This window comes from Rhinatrema bivittatum, chromosome 2, assembly GCF_901001135.1.
Source record: "Rhinatrema bivittatum chromosome 2, aRhiBiv1.1, whole genome shotgun sequence".
Classification (NCBI taxonomy): Eukaryota; Metazoa; Chordata; class Amphibia; order Gymnophiona; family Rhinatrematidae; genus Rhinatrema; species Rhinatrema bivittatum.
In genome coordinates this window covers 570748719-570771936 of record NC_042616.1, presented here as the reverse complement: position 1 = coordinate 570771936, position 23218 = coordinate 570748719, and the positions used below count along the sequence as shown (strand labels likewise).

The window sequence follows — 23218 nt, the reverse complement described above, 5'->3', positions numbered from 1 at the left end:
GGAATTAGCCTTTGTTGACGGTTGTAATGTTGTGGTAGAGGTTTAGTTTGATTGCGTTGTTTCCTGATGATAGGAATGGAGTATGAACCATGGCAAAAATGGTGATGTAAGGGGATTGGGAAACCAGTTAGCATGTTGGTTGTTGATGTTGACTCAGCTGTCTTGACTCTTGTTGCCTATGTAAACCTAAAGTTTTGAGGGTGAAACGCTGAGTTCTTTTCAAGATATGAAAGGAGAAAGACGTGGCCAATGAAGCCAATGAAGGTTCATGTCATGGTACTCCTCTCAGTCCCTTGACCCCTTTTCCTATCCAATCACAAAGTTTTTGGACTATCTCTGGCATTTATCAGAGGCAGGTCTAAAGACTTTTTCCATCAGAATGCATGTCAGTGCGGTAGCCAGCTTCCATAAAGGTATTGGGGATGTTCCTATATCAGTACAACCCCTTGTAACACGTTTTCTGAAAGGCTTGCTTCACCGCAAGCCTCCACTGCATCCTCTGGCCCCTTCTTGGGACCTCAACCTGGTTTTGGGTTGGCTCATGAAACCACCATTCGAGCCTCTTCACTCCTGTGATCTTCGCTATCTCACATGGAAAGTGATTTTCCTTCTGGCAATCACTTCAGCTCGCAGAGTTAGTGAATTACAGGCCTAGTTTCCTATCCGCCTTACAGTAAACTTCTGCAGGATCGGGCGGTACTCCGCAGTCAACCTAAGTTCTTGCCTAAAGTAGTATCGGAGTTTCACATTAATCAATTCATTATACTACCTACCTTCTTTCCCAGGCCCCATTCCAATCCAGGAGAACAGGCTCTGCATATCCTTGACTGTAAACGGGCTCTAGCATTCTGCCTAGACCGTACAGCTGCCCACAGGGAAAAGCACTCCGTTTGTCTCTTTCCTCCCTAACAAGTTAGGGAAGCCTGTGGATAAGCAGACTCTCTCCTGGTTGGCGGACTGCATATTCTTTTGCTATCAGCAAGCGGGCATTCCATTTCAAGACCGTGTTAAAGCACACTTTGTGAGGGCCATGGCAACTTCAGTAGCACACCTACTATAGGTACCACTTCCTGACATTTGCAGGGCTGCCACCTGGAGTTCTCTCCACACCTTTGCAGCCCACTATTGCTTGGACAAAGCCGGAAGACACGATTCCATCTTCGGCCAGTCTGTCCTTCATAACCTATTTACAATGTGACATACCAACACCCTTCTGCCTGCCCGGTGGGGTTCCGGATGCCCTCTACCAAAATTCCATCCCAGAGGTTGTGCCTGTTGCATGCCTTTGGGTACATTTGGTGCATGTTAGGACATCCTCAGCTCAGTAGTCACCGATAGGTGAGGACTATCATCCTGCTTGTCCTGTGAGAAAGCAAATGTTTCCTGTCGTGTAGCCAGATGGACTCAGAACAAGTGGGCAAAGTGTGCTCGTGCTAGCAGTTGGAGACGGATCTGACGTCAGCACGGGTACATATACCCCCACAGGAAGTGAAGCTCTTCAGTAATTTCCATCTCCAAAGCAGTTTGGAGAGCCTGCACGCTCGCTGAGCGTGTTTCCAATCTACTTTCTATTTTCTACTTTCTACTTACTAATTTTCTACAGGAACATCGAGCCCCGCACTCCTGCGGTGATACCATTCGGTCCCTCCCCCAGTTGAGTTTCCCGAGGTGATTTCCGTGATCCCTCGGAGGTTTAGGCCTCTGTCCGGTGGCCGAATCGCGGCAGGGACCAAGCCCCCGAGCAGGAAGGGCTTGGGTCGGGCTAAGAGGTGCCTCGGTCCCGGCGTGGACTTGGGAGGCAGCGGGTGCATTCCTCAAGCGCGGCGGTGAAGGTATTTCCCCTCTCCCCCTACAGCCGGAGACCGCCCGGGTTTCAGCCGGGAAGTGCCGAGGATCAGGTAAGGCGCACAACTTTTACTTTTGGTCTCCGAAGTTCGAGGATCGGAGGCATTGCCTGTATGCGGCACGCCGCGGAGGTCGCCATTTTGTCGGCCCTGTTCAGGTATTGAGCGCCCATGATAGGCGCCTGTATCGTATTAGGCGCATATTGTATTGAGCGTATATTGCTGACCGCATATTATTGAACGCATATTGTATTTAGCGTATATTGCTGGCTGCATACTATTGAGCGCATATTGTATTTAGCGTATATAGCTGCTGCTTACTATTGAGCGCATATTGTATTAAGCGTATATAGCTGCCGCTTATTGTTGAGCGCATATTGTTGAGCGCATATTATATTAAGCGCTTATTGTATTAAGCGCATATTGCTGCTGCATATTATTCAGCACATATTCTTCAGCGTGCAATGGAACAATCGAATGTCCCGGTGTCCCCGGCGGCGGCGCCTCCTGATTCCAGCGTGAAAGCTCTCGGCCTCTGCTCAGCATGCCAGCTCAGAGCCACGCACAGCGAGGAGCCAGACTCCCTTTGTGCCCAATTTGAGGAGGCAGTGGGAGCCTCGGGCCAGGACCAGTCTCAACCGAGGTTTGTTGACAGTTCCCCAGGGGCCATACCAGATCTCGCAGGCAGTCTCGAACAACCTGGAATCCCGGGGGACCTGGTACCCCGACGACTTGAGACCACCTCCATTTCCTGGGTGGATCTCTTTAAGGGGATCCATGCCTTTGTACAGATGCAATCAGCTTCCCGTCCAGGCCCTGCTGTTGCTGTTGCTGCTGCTCCTGTTCCTGTTGCTGCTCCAGCGGATCCTGCCTTTGGACCTTCGTGCCCTTATCGTGGGCAAGCACACCCGCCTCCGGGCAGTCTGGTTCAGGCGGACCCTGATGTCTCAGACTGAATCAGAACCCTCCGAAGAGGGGGAACTTCCCTCGGGGATGGAGCCATATCGAACCATGAAGCGGTTCTTTCCCAAGGAAGATCTCTCTGACCTAGTATCTCAGTGCCTGGCGGAGTTGGATATTACAGGCCCCAGCACTACGGTGCCATCTACACAGAACCCTCTGCTGGAAGGTCTTCGTCCTACAGCCCGCCATTTTCCCTTCTTGCAAGCCAAGCCGCACAGCAACTGATAGATCTGGAATGGGCTGCACCAGCGGCCTCATTCAAAGGGGGTCGGGGCCTGTTAGGCATGTACCCCCTGGATCCGGCAATCAAGGAGATGCTGGCGTGCCCTCAGGTGGACGCCTTGGTTAGCGCGGTGGTCAAGCACACTACCATTCCAGTTGAGGGGGGGGGGGCGGTCCTCAAGGAACCTCACGACCGGCGACTGGAAGCCATCCTGAAACAGACATTTGAGGTGGCAGCTCTGTCTTTGCGAATCGCAACCTGCTGCACAGTGGTGACATGTTCCTGTTTGTCACAGGTCAGGAACAATGCTCCGGCGGCAGACATGGAGTCCGCTCTCTCGTTCCTCACGGATGCTGCATCCGACCTAGTCCGTACAACAGCCAAGGGGATCTCATCTTCTGTAGCTGCCAGGAGGCAGCTCTGGATACGGAACTGGTCAGCCGATGCTCCTTCGAAGACACGCCTCACCAGAATGCCCTTTAGGGTTTCTTTCCTGTTCGGAAGCGACCTTCATAAACTGGTCAGCACATGGGGTGCCTCTCCTATACCTCGACTGCCGGAAGACAGGTTCAAAAGGAACCAGTGCGCCTTTCCAAGGCCTTCCAGAGGCAGAAGCTCCCAACGCTTCATTCCCTATAGGGGTCGCTATCAGGCACCCCGACCTCAGGCCAGGAACCAGTCCTTTCGGCCCAAGCAGCAGAAGAGGGGAGCCGGCTCGGGTTCAGGGCCCGGCCGTGCCTCCCAATGAGATTCAGCCGATCCATCTGGGGGACGGGGCCATAGGGGGCAGGTTAACCCTCTTCTACCTCAGATGGGTCGAGATCACGTCGGACCAGTGTGTCCTCGCCATTATCCGAGAGGGATATTATCTGGACTTTCATAATCTCCCTCCGGACAAGTTTGTGGAATCGTCATGTTCCATGCACAAGAAGGCGGCATTGGAAGCTACCCTGGCGAGGCTCCTGTCCTTGAAAGCCATCATCCCCAGTACCTGCCTGGGAAAAGTGAATTCTGGACACTATTCCATTTATTTCATGGTACCCAAGAAAGGGGGCACCTTTCGGCCTGTGCTGGACCTCAAGTCAGTCAATCGATACTTACGGGTCCCGAGGTTTCGCATGGAGACTCTGCGCTCCGTCAAGGCTGCAGTACAGCCAGGAGAATTCCTCACGGCATTAGACCTGTCAGAGGCATACCTGCATATCCCGATCCATCCGGATCATCAGCGCTACCTACGCTTCAAGGTTCTGGGTCGCCACTTCCAATTCCGGGCTCTGCCCTTCGGATTGGCCACGTCACCGCGGACCTTCACCAAGGTGGTTGTCGTGGTAGCAGCGGCCCTCAGGCGGGAAGGAATTCTGGTCCATCCCTACCTAGACGATTGGCTGATCAGGGCGAAATCATGAGAGGAGAGCCTTCGGACAACCGACAGAGTGATTGCCCTTCTGGAAAGCCTGGGCTGGGTAATCAACCTCAGCAAGAGTTACCTACAGCCTTCCCAGTCGCTGGAATACCTGGGGGTACAATTCGACACCCAGGCAGACACATTCAGTCTCACTGCCAAGAGAAGGTTGAATCTTCAGATGCGTATCCAGTACTTGATGGGAGCCAGTCTGTCCATAGCTTGGGATTATCTGCTGGTTCTTGGCCTCATGGCATCCACCCTGGAAGTGGTACCTTGGGCAAGGGCCCATATGAGACCTCTCCAACACTCCCTGCTCTCTCGCTGGAGGCCTCGTCTACGGAACTATTCCATGCACCTACCTCTGCTTGCCAGAGTCTGGAGACAGTTACGGTGGTGGCTGCAGTCCGAGCACATGAGCAAGGGGTCGAGGATGTCCTCCCCCATGTGGACTCTGCTCACCACGGACGCCAGCCTGAGCTGCTGGGGAGCACACTGCGAAGGACTCGCTGCACAAGGGCGGTGGCGCAGAGAGGAGTCAGCGTGGAACATCAACCGTCTAGAGGCTCGGGCAGTCCTATTGGCATGCCTTCGATTTGCTCACAAACTGAAGAACAGAGCAGTCAGAGTTATGTCAGACAACGCCACCACGGTGGCATACATCAAACGTCAGGGCGGAACCAGAAGCCGACATGTATCTCTGGTGATTGCCCCACTGATGGTTTGGGCAGAGGCGAATCTTCAGGACATCTCTGCCGTCCAGATTGCCGGGAAGGACAACACCACGGCAGACTTCCTCAGCAGAGAACCTCTAAATCCGGGAGAGTGGCAGCTGTCACCCACAGCCTTCCAGATGATTGTGGATCACTGGGGGATTCCGGATATGGATTTACTGGCGGACAAGGCCAATGCTCAAGTACCCAGATACTTCAGCCGAAAGCGCGACCCGTTCTCCCACGGAATCGATGCCCTGGTTCAGCCGTGACCTCCAGGGACTCTGCTATACGCCTTTCCTCCGTGGCCTCTGCTGGGCGCCATCATCCACAAGATTCGGAAACACCGGGGCCTAGTTCTTCTAGTGGCACCAGATTGGCCAAGAAGACCCTGGTACGCGGACATGAGACGACTACTGGCAGGGGAGCCCCTTCCCCTGCCTCCTCTCCGGGATCTTCTACGTCAAGGTCCCATCCTCCACGAGGATCCAGCTCAATTCTCTCTTATGGTCTGGCCATTGAGAGGGCTAGACTGAAGAAAAGAGGTTACTCGGAGCCCGTGATAGATACACTCCTCCGAGCTTGCAAGTTTTCCACATCCCTCACCTATGTAAGGATCTGGAGAATATTTGAAGCACGGTGTGACACACTTGGCACCAATCCACATTCAACCACAATCCCTGTTTTGGATTTCCTGCAGGATGGACTTCAGAAGGGTCTCTCCCTCAGCTCCATCAAGGTTCAGGTGGCTGCGCTGTCTTGCTATGGCCCCAGAAGGGATGGCAAGACCATCGCCAAGCACCCAGATGTTTCTCGCTTCCTGCAAGGATTCAAGCATATTCGTCTGCCACTGAAGTGGCCTGTGCCCTTATGGAACCTCAACCTTGTTTTGGATTTCCTCGCGGGATCCACCTTCAGACCCCTTCGGGGCCTGTCTCTCCGTTCTCTAATCTTGAAGATGGTGTTCTTGCTGGCAGTATGTTCAGCACGCCGCATATCAGAGCTACAGGCACTGTCCTGTCGGGATCCGTTTCTCCGAATCACTCCTGAGGCTATCCATCTTCGCACGGTCCCCTCCATTCTACCGAAAGTGGTTTCACAGTTTCATCTTAACCAAACCATATCCTTGCCTACTACGGCGGGTTTGAGGAAATCTGAAGAAGGGCGTTTATTGCGCCATCTCGACATTGGCAGATTACTGCCCAGATATCTGGAAGTGACACAAGAACTACGAAAGACGGACCATCTGTTCGTCCTGCACAGCGGGAAGAAGCAAGGTGAAGCGGCCTCGCGGCCCACCATCGCCCGCTGTATTAAAGAAGTTATCAGAGCAGCTTATGTGGAGGCTGGGAAGTCTCCGCCTCTACAAGTCAAGGCTCATTCTACCAGAGCACAAGCGGCATCCTGGGCGGAATCCAGGATGCTGTCGCCTGCAGAAATATGTAAAGCGGTGACATGGTCCTCCCTCCATACCTTCTCCAGGTTCTACCGTCTGGATGTCCAGGCCAGGGAGGACTCAGCATTTGCGAGGGCGGTACTACATGGTCCTCAGGCAGCCTCCTGCCCAGGCTGGGAGTAAAGCTTTTGTACATCCCATTCGTTCTGAGTCTATCTGGCTACACGCCAGGAAATGTTGAGATTACTTTTATTTATTTATTTATTTAATGTCTCTTATATACCGATGTCCGTTCGCACATCGCATCGGTTCACAGTAAAACATGAACTTTACGGGCGAAGCCCTTACAAAGAACAGATAAATACAGTTAACTTTAGGGCATAGCCCTTAACAAAACCAGGGAAGCAATACACTGGAGGGGGGTATTGATTTACATACTATAACCTATATATATGTATATATATATATATATATAACTATAAACATAAAATTATAACAGTTCAAAGTACCAAAATCAGAGGCATATCGTAATCCATATTCAGGCCGAGTTCACAATTGTGGATTGGGGTTATCCATTTCAGAAGAAGTTTGTGATGGGGGGTGACGTAGGGTAGGCTTGCTGGAAGAGCCAGGTCTTTAGTTTTTTTTTGAAAGTGGGTGTATATGTCTCCATGCGGATGTCATGAGGCAAGGAGTTCCAAATAGTGGGACCGGCTAGAGAGAAGGCTCTGCTTATGGTGGAGGAGAGTTTGAAAGCTTTAATGGGTTGGGAACGTAACGTTCCTAGTAGAGCTGTGCGGGTGGGTCTGTTGGAGGTGCGAGGGATGAGTGGAGGGTTGATCCAATTGAGATTGGAGTGTAGCAGACTTTTGTGGATGATGGAGAGTGCCTTATAAAGAATTCGGGAGTGTATAGGGAGCCAGTGGAGAGAGATGAGTATGGGAGTGATATGGTCCTTCTTTTTGGAGTTTGATAGTATACGAGCGGCAGCATTTTCTAAAAGTTGTAAAGGCTTGGTGTGTGAAGTGGGGATGCCAAGGAGAAGTGCGTTACAATAGTCTATTTTGGATAGAATAATAGACTGAAGTACAGTGCGGAAATCCATGAAATGGAGAAGAGGTCTGAGTTTTTTTATCGTTTGAAGCTTATAATAACATTCCTTAATGATAGAGTTAATGAATGATTTAAAAGTCAGGTGATTATCTATAAGTACACCTAAATTGCGAACCTGTGTGGGGAAAGTAGGAGGATGAGTGTGTAGGTGGAATGTCTGGAAGAGGTTGCTTGTTAGATATGATTAAAAGTTCAGTTTTTTTGGGATTTAAAGCTAGGTGCATGTCATTAAGAAGTTGGGTGATGGAGGAAAGGCAGGATTCCCATTTATGTAGGGCAGTTTGGAGGGAGTCGGAAAATGGGAAAATGATTTGCACATCGTCAGCATAAATGAAATGCTTGATGTGCAGGTTGGTGAGCAGGGTGGTGAGAGGAAGCATGTATATATTGAAGAGGGTAGAAGAGAGGGAGGAGCCTTGGGGAACACCCTGGGGCAGACTAATAGGGTCAGATTCTTTATTATCCACAAAGACAGTGAAGAAGCTATTTTGGAGATATGATTGTATCCAGGAGAGGGCATTGCCGGAGATCCCAATACTCCTGAGGATGTTGAGGAGGACATCGTAGTTGACTGTGTCGAACGCAGCCGAGATGTCAAGCATGGCAATCAGATAAGAGGAACCTGAGTCAGTCCCTCTGATGAGAGTATCATGAAGGGAGAGCAGTAAGGTTTCAGTACTGAGATGTTTCCTGAAACCATGTTGTGTGGGTGGGAGGATATTGTTTAGTTCAAGGTGATCAGAAAGACGAGAGTTGACTAGTTTCTCAAGGATTTTAGCTAGGAAGGGGAGGTTAGAGACAGGTCTATAGTTAGACAAGGTAGCCCGGTCGAGATTGGGTTTTTTGAGTAGTGGTTTCACTACTGCTTGTTTTAGGAAATTTGGGACTGTGCCATGTTCTAGGGAGCAGTTCAGGATATTCGATAGAGGTTTGGCAATCACTTTGGGTATTGAAAGCAGGAGTTTCAAAGGAATAGTTTCAGAGGGATGCGATGAGGGTTTCATCCTTTTAAGGATGTTTTCTACTTCGAGGGAGGAGGAAGAGTCGAACGAGGAGAGGGAGACTGAAGCGCTAAGAGTCGGTAGGCAAATATTTAAGTTATTATTAGAGAATTGAGTTGTGATGGCGGAGACTTTATTTTTAAAGAATTGGGCTAATTCATTGCAGCGATTTTTTGAAGAATTAGAAGTTTGTTGTGTGTGGGAGGGAGAGGTGAGTTCAGCTACCAGAGAGAAAAGGGCCTTGGGATTGTGTTGCAAGCCATGTATTTTTTTGGCGTAGTATTCACGTTTGGTGTGCATGATGGAATTTCTATATTCATGCATGCGTTGGTAGTAGATTGTTTTATTAGAGGGGGATTGTTGTTTGCGCCAGGATCTTTCAGCAGCTCTGAGTTGTGTTTTAAGATTTCTGAGGTACGGATTGTACCAGGGTTTTCTATTTCTGTGGTTCGGGTTTACAGTTTTTGTTATTTGTGGGCAATGTTCATTGGCAATGGAGAGAGTAATGTTGACCCAGGTGGAGAAGGCGTTTTCTGGGGAAGAGAGGTCAATTTTTTTTTCTAAGTCAGCGCATGCTTGTGAGATGGTATCAGTGGAGCAGGATTTGCGAAATTTAAAAGATAATGGCTGTCGTGGTAAGGTGGGAGAACTTTGAGGAAGAATAAGTTTAGTCTGGATCAAGTAATGATCTGACCAGGGAACTGCTGTGCAAGAGGGTGGATTGCTGATGTTCATGGGGGAGTTAATAAAAATCAGATCAAGTGTGTGGCCAGCTTTGTGTGTGGGAGAGTTCACAATTTGATGGAAACCCATAGCTTCAAGGGATGATAGGAAAGCTTCGCAGGCCGGGGATTGTGGGGAGGTATCAACGTGTAAATTAAAGTCACCTAGGAGAATCGTAGGTATATCATGGGATAGTGAGTTTGCAATAAATTCAATGAGTGGGGATGAGTCTTTCTCTAGAAGCCCTGGGGGGGTATAAATGAGACAGAGCTGGAGTGATTTTGCTTTGAAAAATCCAATTTCGTATTGAATTGGAAGATCGCATTTTTGGGCCAATAGTTGTAAGTCCTTTTTAACTTCTAAGAGGATGCCGCCTCCTCTCTTCTTTTTCCTAGGGATTGAGAACACATCGTAAGTATCTAAGGGTAATTGGTTGATGAGTGGTGTGTCATGCTGTTTGAACCAGGTTTCAGTGACAGCGCATATTTCTGGTTTCGAATCAGTTAGAAAGTCATGTAGTATATGAGTTTTCTTTGGTAGTGATTGTGCGTTGAAAAGGATAATGGAAATGAGTGAGATACTAATTGCTTGAGAGCGTGTGAGTGTCTTTACACTCATATCTATTGTTCAATGTATTGTTCAATATATTTATTGTCTTTATTAAGTTAATGTTCTGATTCATTTCTCTGTCACACTGTTATGAATTTAAATGTAACTGGTTTGTTATAATGTAAACCGGAGTGAAGGCTATGTCAGCTGTACCTCGGTATATAAACAAATGCTAAAATAAATAAATAAATAAATAAATAAATGGGGATCAGCCTTCTTTTGTTGAGATAGATCTTGTGTTGTGAGGTCAGGTGTGTGAATGAAAAGGGCTGATTAGAGTGGTGTTCTGGTTGGTAGGCTATAGAGCAGTTGGTGATTAAAGGAGGCATTGTGTCCTGCAAGTGTCTTGAGGTATAGAGTCAGGAAAGAGTGGGAAATGAAGTAAAATTGCAGCACAAACAGGGTACAATCCAAATGACAGGGCAAGTGCATTCAAACAACATACAGGTATCAGGAATACTACTGACTGCTAATTAATACGGTGGATTATACAGACAAAACCTAGATAGTCGATACTTTTATCAGTTGAAAGCTAGCAGACTACAATACCATTCGTGCTGCTTAGCCTAGTCTTGCTTGATAAGAGGTGTACGGTGTACTTTGCTGTCCTTTCCGGATGTGGGTAGCGTGATGAGGTGGATGGAAAGATGTTGCCGTACTCAGAGTCCATTTATATGTGGCCGCATATTATAGGAAACAAGTTACAGTGCTTTGTGGCTGTCTGAAGGGACTGCTCGAAGGGGCGCTCAAAGGGGCAGGCCCCTTTGTCGCGCTCCTTCAGCGCGTGATGCTCGGCGCGTGACGCCTAGATTAGCAGGTCTTTTAAAGCCGAGTGCGGGCTGCCTTGATAGGCCGGCTGTCCCTGCTTTTAATTGGTCGGGGTCCGGTGGAGGCGGGGCGTAGGCCCGAAGAGGAAGGCGATCCGGCTGCGGGCGAGGTCGGAAAGGCCCAGCTGGCCTCGTGGTCGGCGAGGGGACCTGCCTGGGGTAGGAGTGCAAGAATGCTAGGCCTTACCCCGGTGGGTCCTCGGCGCCGATCGATAATCTCCTTTTCCTTAGTATAGACAGATGGACTCAGCATCCCGCCCAGCTGCCTGTGTACATGGGTTTCACCGATTCAAGGTAAGCCATGTCATCTGTTTCCATAAGAGCGTACACTCTACCAGGTGTCAACGCCTTCCGGTTGGTAATGCTGGCGGTCTCCAGCTACTATCAATCGGTCAGGGGAATGCTGTTTCACTTTTCACTGAGCGTCAGTACACACATCCATAACAGCTTTTGCAAGGAAGATTACTAAGTTGCTACGCTTCCTGTGGGGGTAGATATACCCCGTGCTGACGTCAGATCCATCTCCAACTGCTAGCACGCAGATACTATACCCATTCGTTCTGAGTCCATCTGTCTACACTAAGGAAAAGGAGATTATCAGGTAAGTAATCTCAACATTCTGGTCTCAATCTCCTCTGCTCACCAGATTTCCAAGCTCCAGGTGCTGTCCTGTCGGGAGCCCTTCTTGCGTTTTTCTGATTCCGGGGTTTCTCTCAGGACGGTTCCTTCCTTCTTGCCTAAGGTTGTCTCTGCGTTTCATGTCAACCAGTCGGTAGAACTGCCCGCATTCTCTCCGGAGGAGATTGCGGGTATGGCTGGTGGCGACCTTCGGCTAGATGTCAAGCGAGTCTTGCTTCGCTATCTCCAGGTCACAAATGACTTTCATGTATCGGACCATCTCTTTGTCCTTTGGAGTGGTCCCAACCGGGGTAAACAGGCTTCCAAGACCACGATTGGGCGGTGCTTGAAAGAAGCCATTTCCTCAGCATATCTTTGTCAAGGTTGGCCGCTTCCTGAGGGTCTCAAGGCCCATTCTCTGCGTTCTCAGGCTACTTCGTGGGCGGAGAGTCAATCTGTCTCCCCGCAGGAGATTTGCAGGGCCGCCACTTGGATGTCTCTGCACACTTTTGCTCGGCACTACCGTCTGGATGTGCACGCTCCGGTTTTCGGTTCCTTTGGGCGGCAAGTGCTTCGAGTGGGACTGTCTCGGTCCCACCCAGTTTAGGGAAGCTTTGGTACAGCCCACTGTCTGGACTGATCCGGCTACGTACAGGAAAGGAAAATTAGTTCTTACCTGTTAATTTTCGTTCCTGTAGTACCACGGATCAGTCCAGACGCCCTTCCCTGTCTGTTTTTCTGTCCTCTCGAAGCTTGTTTCCTTGCAGGTTTGCAGATTTTCATATTTCATGCATGATTACTGAGCAATTACACCGGAAGCCTTGGTTGTTTCTATACCAAGTTTATGCAAGAGCGTATGGTTATACCATGTTTCTACTTTTTTCTATAGTTGCTCCTTTGAGCTTTATGGTTACTTGCTTGACCCTATTCTTGGGTTTGTTGTTTTTTTTCCTGCTTTGACATACGTTATACTGAAGGGTTAGAGGATAGGCTCTGTCCTGATATAGGGCATCCTTCAAGTTTTAGTCTGTCACCACCTGCTGGAAAGGAGGCTCAACCCACTGTCTGGACTGATCCGTGGTACTACATGAACGAAAATTAACAGGTAAGAACTAATTTTCCTTTACTCCCTGTCCCGAGGAGTCCCACAGGGTTCCTCCCTCTCCTCTACCCTTTTTAACATATATCTCACACCACTCTGTCATCTCCTATCAGATCTCGGCCTCAAGTTCTACTTCTATGCTGATGACGTCCAAATCATCATTCCCATCCATGATTCATTATCCGATGCACTGAAGCTTTGGGACACATGCCTTGTGTCCATCAACAACTTACTCACAAACCTCCACCTTGCCTTAAACACAACCAAAACAGAATTGCTCCTCATATCCCAACACCAAACCCCTAAACCATCGATCACCAATGACCCGGCCTTCAGTGCCATATCCGTTCAGCCTTTTGTAAGAGACCTCGGGGTCTTCCTGGACCAGCAACTGAATTTAAAGAAATATATTAACTCTATTCTCAAAGAGGGCTTCTATAAGCTCAACATCCTAAAAAAACTAAAACCCCTACTCCACCTTCATGACTTCCGCAGTCATTCAGGCCACCCTCTCCTCCAAGGAGAGGGTGGATTATTGTTACTCCCTTCTGCTAGGGCTCCCCTACTCCACCATAAAACCGCTACAGATGATCCAGAACGCAGTAGCGAGGGTCATCACAAATGCCCGGAAATCTGCCCATATTACCCCCATACTCAAAGACCTCCATTGGCTCCCCATCCCCTCACGTATCCTCTTTAAAACACTATCCATCATCCATAAATCCATCTACTGTCACAACTCCAACTGGCTAGATGAACTCTTCTGCCTCACACGCTCTAACCGTCCCACCAGGGCTATCAATAAAGGAACCCTCCAGGTAGCCTCTCTTAAAAAAGGCACATCTCTCCTCCACCAGAGGTAATGCCATTTCAATTGCTGGTCCCACGCGATGGAACTCACTTCCCACCTTTCTTAGACTTGAGCCCTGTACCACCAAATTTAAAAAGAAATTAGACATGGCTCTTTAAGCAGGCCTACCCAGACTAGGCGCACTGACCTCCATCATACCTATGCTACCCTCCTCTTGACCAGATCCTGTATATAGTTTTGTTACTATTTCTTGTTATTTGCAGTACATCACTTGTTGTTTGCATTATATATTTTGCTCTGTTTCCGGCTTCTTCCTCGCCTCCCGGTTCACTGCCCCCCCCTGTTCCCATTTTATGTACTTTCCACCTGTCAGTTTGGATGTAAACCGGTATGATGTTGCACACTAATGTCGGTATATAAAAGTGTTAAATAGATAAATAGATTCTCTGGTACAGATTGAGGGGGCTCATTAGGCAATATCTGTGCAGGAACTCCTGCACATGCTTAGTAGAGCTCAATGCTCTAACTTGGAGAGAAGTCCATTTGGTTCCACCATATGACATTGCTCAAATGTAATGGCTAATTCCTGCTGTTATCTAGGGGAAAACTGTTTACGGGTAAGCAAACTTGCTCTGCGATTGTTTAACTTCCCTTGTACTTCAATATTTAAGCTAAAGTCCTAATGGTTTTTAATATCTTGGTATAAAATTATAGTACTACACATATACCTGCGTTTCATTTTTAACACATATTTTTATTGAATTCTAATTTTAACATAACTTCATAATTTAAATTACAATATATTAAAATTCACACCAGTGCTCTCACTCATACTACATTCACACACATTCCATCACCTATCACTAATACAGCAAAATTTATCTACTGCTAACAATATTAAAATACACATACATACTAAAGCTTAGATAGCACAGTATTTTCTATTGTCAACAAATATCCCAACCTATTGCCCTTTAAATTGTTTCACTATTAGTTCTAATCACTATTAATTCTGATTCTTTTTATTCACTATATATTCTTCACCAGTTATAAACTACCATAGTTCCCTTCATGTTCCTCAAAAATTATTATAAACTCCCGACGAAAAGCTTCCGTTTCACCGAGGTGGTTTCCTCAGGGGACTATTTTCAATCCACTTATTTCATTGAATCAGCCGGGAACCTCTCCGTTTGGTATGTGAATATTTGTTTCGTGCTATCAATGATGAGACACTCCTAAATACAAACATATATCTTATATCATTAAATGATAAAATTTAATCAATATCATAAAATACACATAACTATAAATAATATATTTACCCAGTCACCAATATGAAATTCCAATAGCTGCTTACCTATCCGTTTATGTATGATCCCTCAGGTATAACGCTCTCTGGCTGTATCTAGCTTTATACAACCTAACAAAATCATTAAATGCAATATATTAAACTTCCACCATATGGCTTAAATTCATTCAATGCCGTTACTACAATCATACCAACCTTCCAATAATTGTTAAATCCAAGCCTACTATTTATATTTCATTAATTCCAGAACACATTATAACGCCTGAACTCCGTGCTGAACGCTGCTACTTGCACAGGTTTGCAGTCTCTATATCTTTGAGCTCTCATTTAAAGACACCAGCAATATATCACACGATAATCTCATCTGAAAAAACAAATATAATAAGGCTTATACCACCCTTACTTATATATAATCTTGATTAAAACTTTATATATCGTGGACAGAATCAGCTCACCTTTGTTTGTATTTAGGAGTGTCACCTATGTTTGTATTTAGGAGTGTCTCATCATTGATAGCACGAAACAAATATTCACATACCAAACGGAGAGGTTCCCGGCTGATTCAATGAAATAAGTGGATTGAAAATAGTCCCCTGAGGAAACCACCTCGGTGAAACGGAAGCTTTTCGTCGGGAGTTTATAATAATTTTTGAGGAACATGAAGGGAACTATGGTAGTTTATAACTGGTGAAGAATATATAGTGAATAAAAAGAATCAGAATTAATAGTGATTAGAACTAATAGTGAAACAATTTAAAGGGCAATAGGTTGGGATATTTGTTGACAATAGAAAATACTGTGCTATCTAAGCTTTAGTATGTATGTGTATTTTAATATTGTTAGCAGTAGATAAATTTTGCTGTATTAGTGATAGGTGATGGAATGTGTGTGAATGTAGTATGAGTGAGAGCACTGGTGTGAATTTTAATATATTGTAATTTAAATTATGAAGTTATGTTAAAATTAGAATTCAATAAAAATATGTGTTAAAAATGAAACGCAGGTATATGTGTAGTATTGTTATCTATTGAAGTTATGCCTGTGGGTTACCCATATGATATCTTATTGATTTGACCTTTATAAAATTATAGTGCCAGAAAGGCAGGTTGCAGCAGGATTGCTTTCTCAATTCTTCGTACCTACAAGGTGGATCACATATGAAACACATAATTTAAAGCAAAATTACAGACTTGAACTACACAAACATGGACTTCTATTAGACTCATCACGGTTCATTATCAAAAGGCACTGAGGACCTCAGAGGATGTCTGAAAGGCCTGTGAGAAGATCTTTTATACCTTGTATCTTAATTAATGTCGTTGCTAATCAGGAAAGGTGCTTCATAACCATGGACCAGCCACAAAAAAGCTCTTTCTAGTTATATTTAGTGAAGTCAGCTTAACAGGGATCTTCTGAAAGTTTTATTTGTAGACCGGAGTTGCTGTGCTGGCTTGTATAGGCGGAGGAGAGAGCTAAGCCAGATTACAGCATCCTTATTCAACAACATATTGTGGATAACATTAAAATCTTGTATTGAATGTGCCAGTTCACTGGCAGCCAATGTAAGTTCAAGAAACAGGTGTAATGGTTTTAGATATCGTAACAAATGCAGTTTATAAAATAAAGATTTCACAACTGTGTTGACCTGATTTTTCATTGAAATATTTGAATCAATCAGAACACCCACATTTCTTTTTTGGAAATTGGTAAGCAATGACTCTAAAAATTGAAAGTAATTGGAACTTTATAAAAAGGAGATTTACTAGCCATAAGAATCAAAATTTCATTTTTGGAAATGTTGAATTGCAGCCTGTTGTGTGAGCCAGCGATTGACAGAATTCAAATATAGTGATGCTAACCCAAAGGTTTCAGATCAAGAGGAATTTTAAGTTATAAAGGACTGTATGTTAATGGTGTAAATGTTGGAATATACACCAAGGCATGCAGGAAAATTATATAAGGGAGATTAACAGCTGCCCTTTAACATTTATCTGAGAAGATCCTTGGTATACGGTGAGTTTGGTGTTGCCCAATTCGATTGAGCATTGCCAATTCTAATTTGCTGGTTGCGATTGGATAGATATGAAGTAAAACATTTTAAAACAAGACCAGATATTTCAGAGGATTGTAATCTGGAGAGGAGAATGCTTTGATAGAGTGTAGAAGGTTGCAGAGAGATTTAGGAAGACCATGATATAATCAGAGCCTTGAATTATGGTATTAAAAGTAGAGAACAACAATTTCTGTATTGAGACCCCTCCTAAAGCCAAATTGATGGTCAATAACAGCACTTTCTTCAATTAAATCTGACAGTTGATGTTTCACTACTGATTGAATGGTATTAGCTAGAAATGGAAGGTTTCAACACGATAAAAATATAGCCTGCCATTTGATATTTTAATTACCTTGCCAAAGAATTTCTGCAATTGTTTACTTTTACTTTCACAGATTTATCCATTGGGTTATGTACCCTTTCCTTAAAAGAGAAAAGAGACAACAAGGTAACTTTGATTTTATTTTATAGTTGAAACATAGTTTCATGTTGATTTTGTGCATTTACAGCTTAATATGATCAGTTAAGAGTCATTTGAAAGAGCACCAGTTAAGTTAATGTTGTAGTTGTCTCAAAATGGGTAATCCTTTGAAGAAAAAAGATGGATGATTTTTGTAAATAACTATACTAGCTAGAGATTCAAAATTTTGAGACATTTTGATGCCATGGGACCCATTTTTTCAGGGAAGAATGGAAATATGCAATACTTTCAGTAGAGTGAAATTCCAATATAATTAAAAAAAAACAAAACAAAACCGATCCTATCAATGCTCTTTATCCTCACTGCAGAAAAATATTAATTGAAGGCTAAGTCCTTCATACTTAGATCTGAGACTTAACAGTCCTGTTTGTTATGCTTGTATTCCCAATATAATCAGTCTCTGAATGCTGCAGAGCACAATTCCAGATAAAATCTTCTGGTATTTAAAACATTTTTTGGATCATCTGGAGAGGTAAAAACCTCACAGCTAGAACTGTTCTAACTTACAACAAAGGCAAGACTTCCAGTTATGGCTGCCTGCTAAACAGTCACAAAGGGAAAGAGGTCCTTACAGGTTCCTCACAAACTTGTGAACCTGGGCTGATTTTAGCTTTAAATGCCATCCCGGACAAAACGCTACCCTGCCACCAAGATGCTCCTCTGTCACTGTGATATAATTTTGTACCATGGTATACTACTATCCCATTGGTTATCCTATTTCCACCATGTCTCCGAGATATCAGTTAGGCCTATGTCATCATTCGCTGCTAATCACTAACACTCCCATGTTACTTCTCAGACTTCTGGCATTAGCATACAAGCATTTCAAAGTGTGTGTTTTCTTGGTATTTACATTCTGCTTTTCAGTTGACAGGGATAAATTGTAATCTTTTAGCTCAGGTGAGTTTTTAATTATAGGCATCTGGACTACTTTACTTAATTATGGAACCTCTCTGTAGGGATACCCTAACTCCAATGCTTCATTAGTATCCTTCAAAGATACCTCCCTCTGAATCATGCATTGCTGAGCGACTGTCGACTTTACCCTTTGATTTAGTTTAAAAGCAGCTCTTTCTCCTTTTTAAAGTTAGCACCAGCGCAGCCAGGAGTCCATCCCTTCGGAAAAGACTCCCCCCACCCCTCCAAAAGGTTCCCAGTTCCTAACAAAACTGAATCCTTCTTCCTTGCACCATCATCTCATCCATGAATTAAGACTCCGGAGTTCTGCCTGCTTCTGGGGACCTGTGTGTGGAACAGGGAGCATTTCAGAGAATGTTACCCTGGAAGTACTGGATTTCAGCTTTCTTCCTAAGAGCCTAAATATGACTTCCAGAACCTACCCTCTCACGTTTTCCTATGTCGTTGTTGTCCACGTACCACAACAGCTAGCTCCTCGCCAGCACTTTCTAAAATACAAACGCAAACTTTTTTTTGTCTGCCTTTTTATCTATTTAGGCGTCAGTGGATAATATATCAGAATCGTTGGCTTAGGGGTCTGGTTTGACACGGTGGATAACTTAAAATGTTTAAACCTCGATCATATCCCCTCTCTTCTCCAGGCTGAAGAACCTGAACCTATTTAGCCTTTCCATCCCTTTTGTTTAGTCTGTCTGTATCTTTTCTATTTCCACACTCTGTTTTGAGATGGGCAACCAGAACTGTACACAGTCCTTAAGCTGCTGTCGCATTGCAGTAGCTTTGCTAAGTGTTGCTGTGCAGAGACAAAAGAAGGAAAGACGCAACCTTAAGTGGTATGAAATAAGTAAGTTTTCCTAGCGTGTAGCAGATGGACTCATTACAAATGGGTATAGTGTGCTCGTGCTAGCAGTTGGAGACGGATCTGACGTCAGCACGTAGTACATATACCCCTGCAGGAAGTGCAGGCGCTCAGTAATTTCCGTCTCCAAAGCAGTTTGGAGCTACCTTACTCTTGCTGAGCGTTTTTCCAAATTCTAACTTCTAAATTTTTAGAAGAATCCTACCTGAAGATGAGCCCCGCACTCCTGCGGTGAAACCCTCGGGTACCTCCCCCAGTTGAGTTTCCCGAAGTGATTTCCGTGGTCCCTCGGAGGTAAGAGCCTCGGTCCGGTGGCTGGATTGCGGCAGGGACCTAGCCCCCGAGTGAGAAGGGCTCGGGCGCGGCATAGAGGCAGCCTCGGTCCCGATCCGTTCGCGGTGAGGACTTGGCCCCCGAGCGAGACGAGTTCGGGCGCGGCTTAGAGGCAGTGGGTGCACTTCTTCGAACGCGGCAGTGACCATACTCACCTTCTCCCCCCGCAGCCGGAGACCGCCCGGGTCGCAGCTGGGAAGCGCCGAAGATCAGGTAAGGCGTACATCTTTACTTTACTGGTCTCCGAAGAGCGAGGATTAGTGGGGTCTGCCTACGTGGCAGCCTGCCAAGGAGGTCGCCATTTTGCCTGCCTACTCGCCGTCGCCATCTGCCCTGGTTCGCCGCCTCGATCAAGCGTTCAGACTAAGCGCACAGGCATCTGGCGCGTATGTTAGGCGCCCGAAAGTAATTGGGCGCACGTTCCTAGGCGCATGTTCCTAGGCGCACATTGATTGGCGCATATTGAAAGGCGCATACTTTCGGCTGAGAGCACTGGAGCATACAGATAACAGACGCGATGGAGCGTATGAGAGCCCATGCGTCCGCAGAGCCGGCACCTCCAGAATCTGGCATAAGAGCTCTAGGCCTCTGCTCAGCATGCCACCTCAGAGCCACACAGAGCGAGGAAGCAGGCTCCCTATGTGCCCAATGTGAGGAGGCCCTGGGAGTTCCAGGCCAGGGCCGGAGGACCCTGCCCCTGGACCCTCAAGACCTAGGCACGGCCACCCGCCACCCGGAAGCCCCACTTATGGGGACTCAGATTACTCTGAGGAAGACGGCGAGGAGGGAGAACTTCCCACGGGGATAGAGCCGTATCGAACCATGAGACGCTTCTTTCTTAAGTAGGATCTTCCAGACCTGGTCTCTCAATGCCTGTCGGAGCTGGCTATCCCGGGCCCAGGCACCCCAGGGGAGCCTAGAATGAACCCCCTGCTAGAGGGCCTGCGTCAAACGGCTCACCATTTTCCCCTCCTACAAGCAGCACAGCAGCTAATCGATCTGGAGTGGAATGCGCCGGAGGCCTCATTCAAAGGGGGTCGGGCCTTGTCTAGCATGTACCCCCTGGACCCGGCAACCAAGGAGCTGCTGGCGTGCCCCAAGGGAGACGCCATAGTTTGTGCAATTGTAAAGCGCACCACCATTCCAGTGGAGGGAGGGGCGGCCCTCAAGGATGCACATGACCGACACCATTCTGAAACAAACCTTTGAGGTGGCAGCCATGTCCCTACGAATAGCGAGCTGCTGCACCGTGGTGACGCGTTCCTGTTTATCACAAGCCAGGAACAACACCCCGGGAGAAGAAATGGAATCAGCTCTCTCGTTCCTCACTGACGCTGCCTCCAACCTAGTCCGCACGGCAGCCAAGAGAGTGTCGTCCTCAGTGGCAGCCAGGAGACAGCTCTGGCTACGAAATTGGTCGGCAGACTCCTCCTCCAAGACGCGCCTTACAAGAATGCCCTTTAAGGGATCCCTCCTGTTCGGCAGCGACCTCGAGAAACTGGCTAACAAATGGGGCGCCTCTCCATTACCCCGTCTACCAGAGGACAAGTCAAGGAGGAACCAGTGCCCTGTTCCTAGGCCATCCAGAGGGAGAAGCTCTCAATGCTTCAACCCCTGCAGGACTCGCTACCAAGCGCCTTGTTCTCAGACCAGGAACCAGTCCTTTCGGACCAGGCACAACAAGAGGGGAACTGGCTCGGGTTCGGGTCCCGGCCGCACCCCACAATGAGAATCAGCCGACCCATCTGGGGGAAGAAGCCATAGGGGGCAGGCTAACCCTATTCTACCGCAGATGGGCCGAGATTACGTCGGACCAGTGGGTCCTCGCCATCATCCGAGAAGGGTATTACCTGGACTTCCTTAGTCTCCCTCCGGACAAGTTTGTGGAATCTCCTTGTCCACCCCTCAAGAGGGTGGCGCTGGAAGCCTCCTTGGGGGAGGCTCCTGTCCCTAAAAGCCATAATCCCAGTGCCTGCATGGGGGAGAAATTCTGGGCATTACTCCATTTATTTCATCGTACCCAAGAAGGGGGGCACCTTCAGACCCGTCTTGGACCTCAAGTCAGTCAACCGGCACTTAAGGGTCCCTGGATTTCACATGGAAACTGTGCGGTCAGTCCGAAGTGCAACACAGCCAGGGGAGTATCTCACATCCCTGGATCTGTCGGAGGCCTATTTGCATATCCCAATCCATTGGGATCACGCTTCAAAGTCCTGAAACAGCACTTTCAGTTCCGGGCTTTACCCTTCGGGTTAGCCACCGCGCCGTGGACCTTTACCAAGGTAATAGTAGTGGTGGCGGCGTCACTCAGGAAGGAAGGAATTCTCGTCCATCCCTACCTAGACGATTGGCTGATCAGGGCAAAGTCACCGGAGGAGAGCCACCGGGCAACCGACAGAGTTATATCTTTTCTGGAAAGCCTAGGATGGGAAGTCAACACAAACAAGAGCTCTCTACAGCCTTCGCAGTCGCTGGAATACCTAGGAGTCCGATTCAACACCCAGGAAGACAAGGTCAGCCTGACCTCCAAGAGGAGATCAAAACTCCGGAATCGTTTACAGCATCTGCTGAGCACCACCCGGCCCACAGCTTGGGATTACCTGCAGATCCTTGGCCTAATGGCCTCCACTCTGGAAGTGGTACCATGGGCACGGGCTCATATGAGACCGTTACAACGCGCCCTCCTATCTCGATGGAGCCCACGATTACAGAACTACACTGTGCATCTACCTCTACCGGCCAGAGTACGGCATCAGTTACGGTGGTGGCTGCAGCCCGGCCACACGAGCCGGGGGGCAAAGATGTCCTCCCCAACCTGGACCCTGCTCACTACAGATGCCAGCGGAACCAGAGCGGCTGGGGAGCACACTGCGAAGAGCTAACCGCTCAAGGGCGGTGGAACAGAGAAGAGTCGGGGTGGAACATCAACCGACTAGAGGCACGAGCAGTCCGGTTAGCCTGCCTGCGATTTTCCCATAGACGTCGAAACAAAGTAGTCAGAGTGATGTCGGACAATGCCACCACGGGTGGCATACATCAACCGACAGGGCGGAACCAGAAGCCGATGGGTATCCTTAGAAATAGCCCCCCTGATGGCTTGGGCGGAAGCAAATCTCCAGGACATCTCCGCCGTCCACATCGCCGGGAAGGACAACACCACGGCAGACTTCCTCAGCAGAGAGAGCCTAAATCCGGGGGAATGGCAGCTGTCATCCACGGCCTTCCAGATGATTGTGGATCAGTGGGGGGACCCCGGGCATGGACCTACTAGCGGACAGGTCCAACGCTCAAGTACCCAGATACTTCAGTCGCAGACGAGATCCTCTATCCCACGGGATCGACGCCCTGGTGCAGCCATGGCCTCCGGGGATCCTGCTATATGCCTTTCCCCCATGGCCCCTGCTGGGTGCCATTATACACAAGATTCAGCGGCACAGAGGCCTAGTTCTTCTGGTGGCCCCGGACTGGCCAAGAAGATCCTGGTACGCAGACATGAGAAGGCTACTGGCAGGGGATCCTCTACCCCTGCCCCCTCACAGAGACCTGCTGCGACAAGGTCCCATCCTCCACGAGAATCCAGCTCAATTCTCTCTTCCGGTCTGGCCATTGAGAGAGCTAGACTGAAGAAAAGGGGATACTCGGGTCCGGTAATAGATACACTCTTCCGAGCACGCAAGTTCTCCATATCACTAACTTGTATAAGGATCTGGAGAGTATTTGAAGCCTGGTGCGAGACTCGTAGCACCAATCCGCATGCCGCCAAAATCCCCATCATTTTGGATTTCCTGCAGGATGGGCTTCAGAAGGGTCTGTCCCTCAATTCAATCAAGGTTCAGGTGGCAGCGCTATCCTGCTACGGCCCCAGGAGTGATGGCAACAGCATTGCCACACACCCAGACCTTTCACGTTTCCTGAAAGGA

The 23218-nt window shown here is 47.5% G+C and overlaps 1 protein-coding gene across 3 annotated transcripts in view; it reads left to right on the top strand.

The window, feature by feature from the left end:
* Positions 1-23218, top strand: part of CEP192 (centrosomal protein 192) — a 1292743-nt gene that overhangs the window by 168764 nt on the left and 1100761 nt on the right. For all 3 annotated transcript variants that reach the window (XM_029590939.1, XM_029590938.1, XM_029590940.1), the window contains one exon: positions 17103-17155. In XM_029590939.1, coding sequence (XP_029446799.1) covers positions 17103-17155 — 53 coding nt within the window. The remainder of the gene's footprint in view (positions 1-17102; positions 17156-23218) is intronic.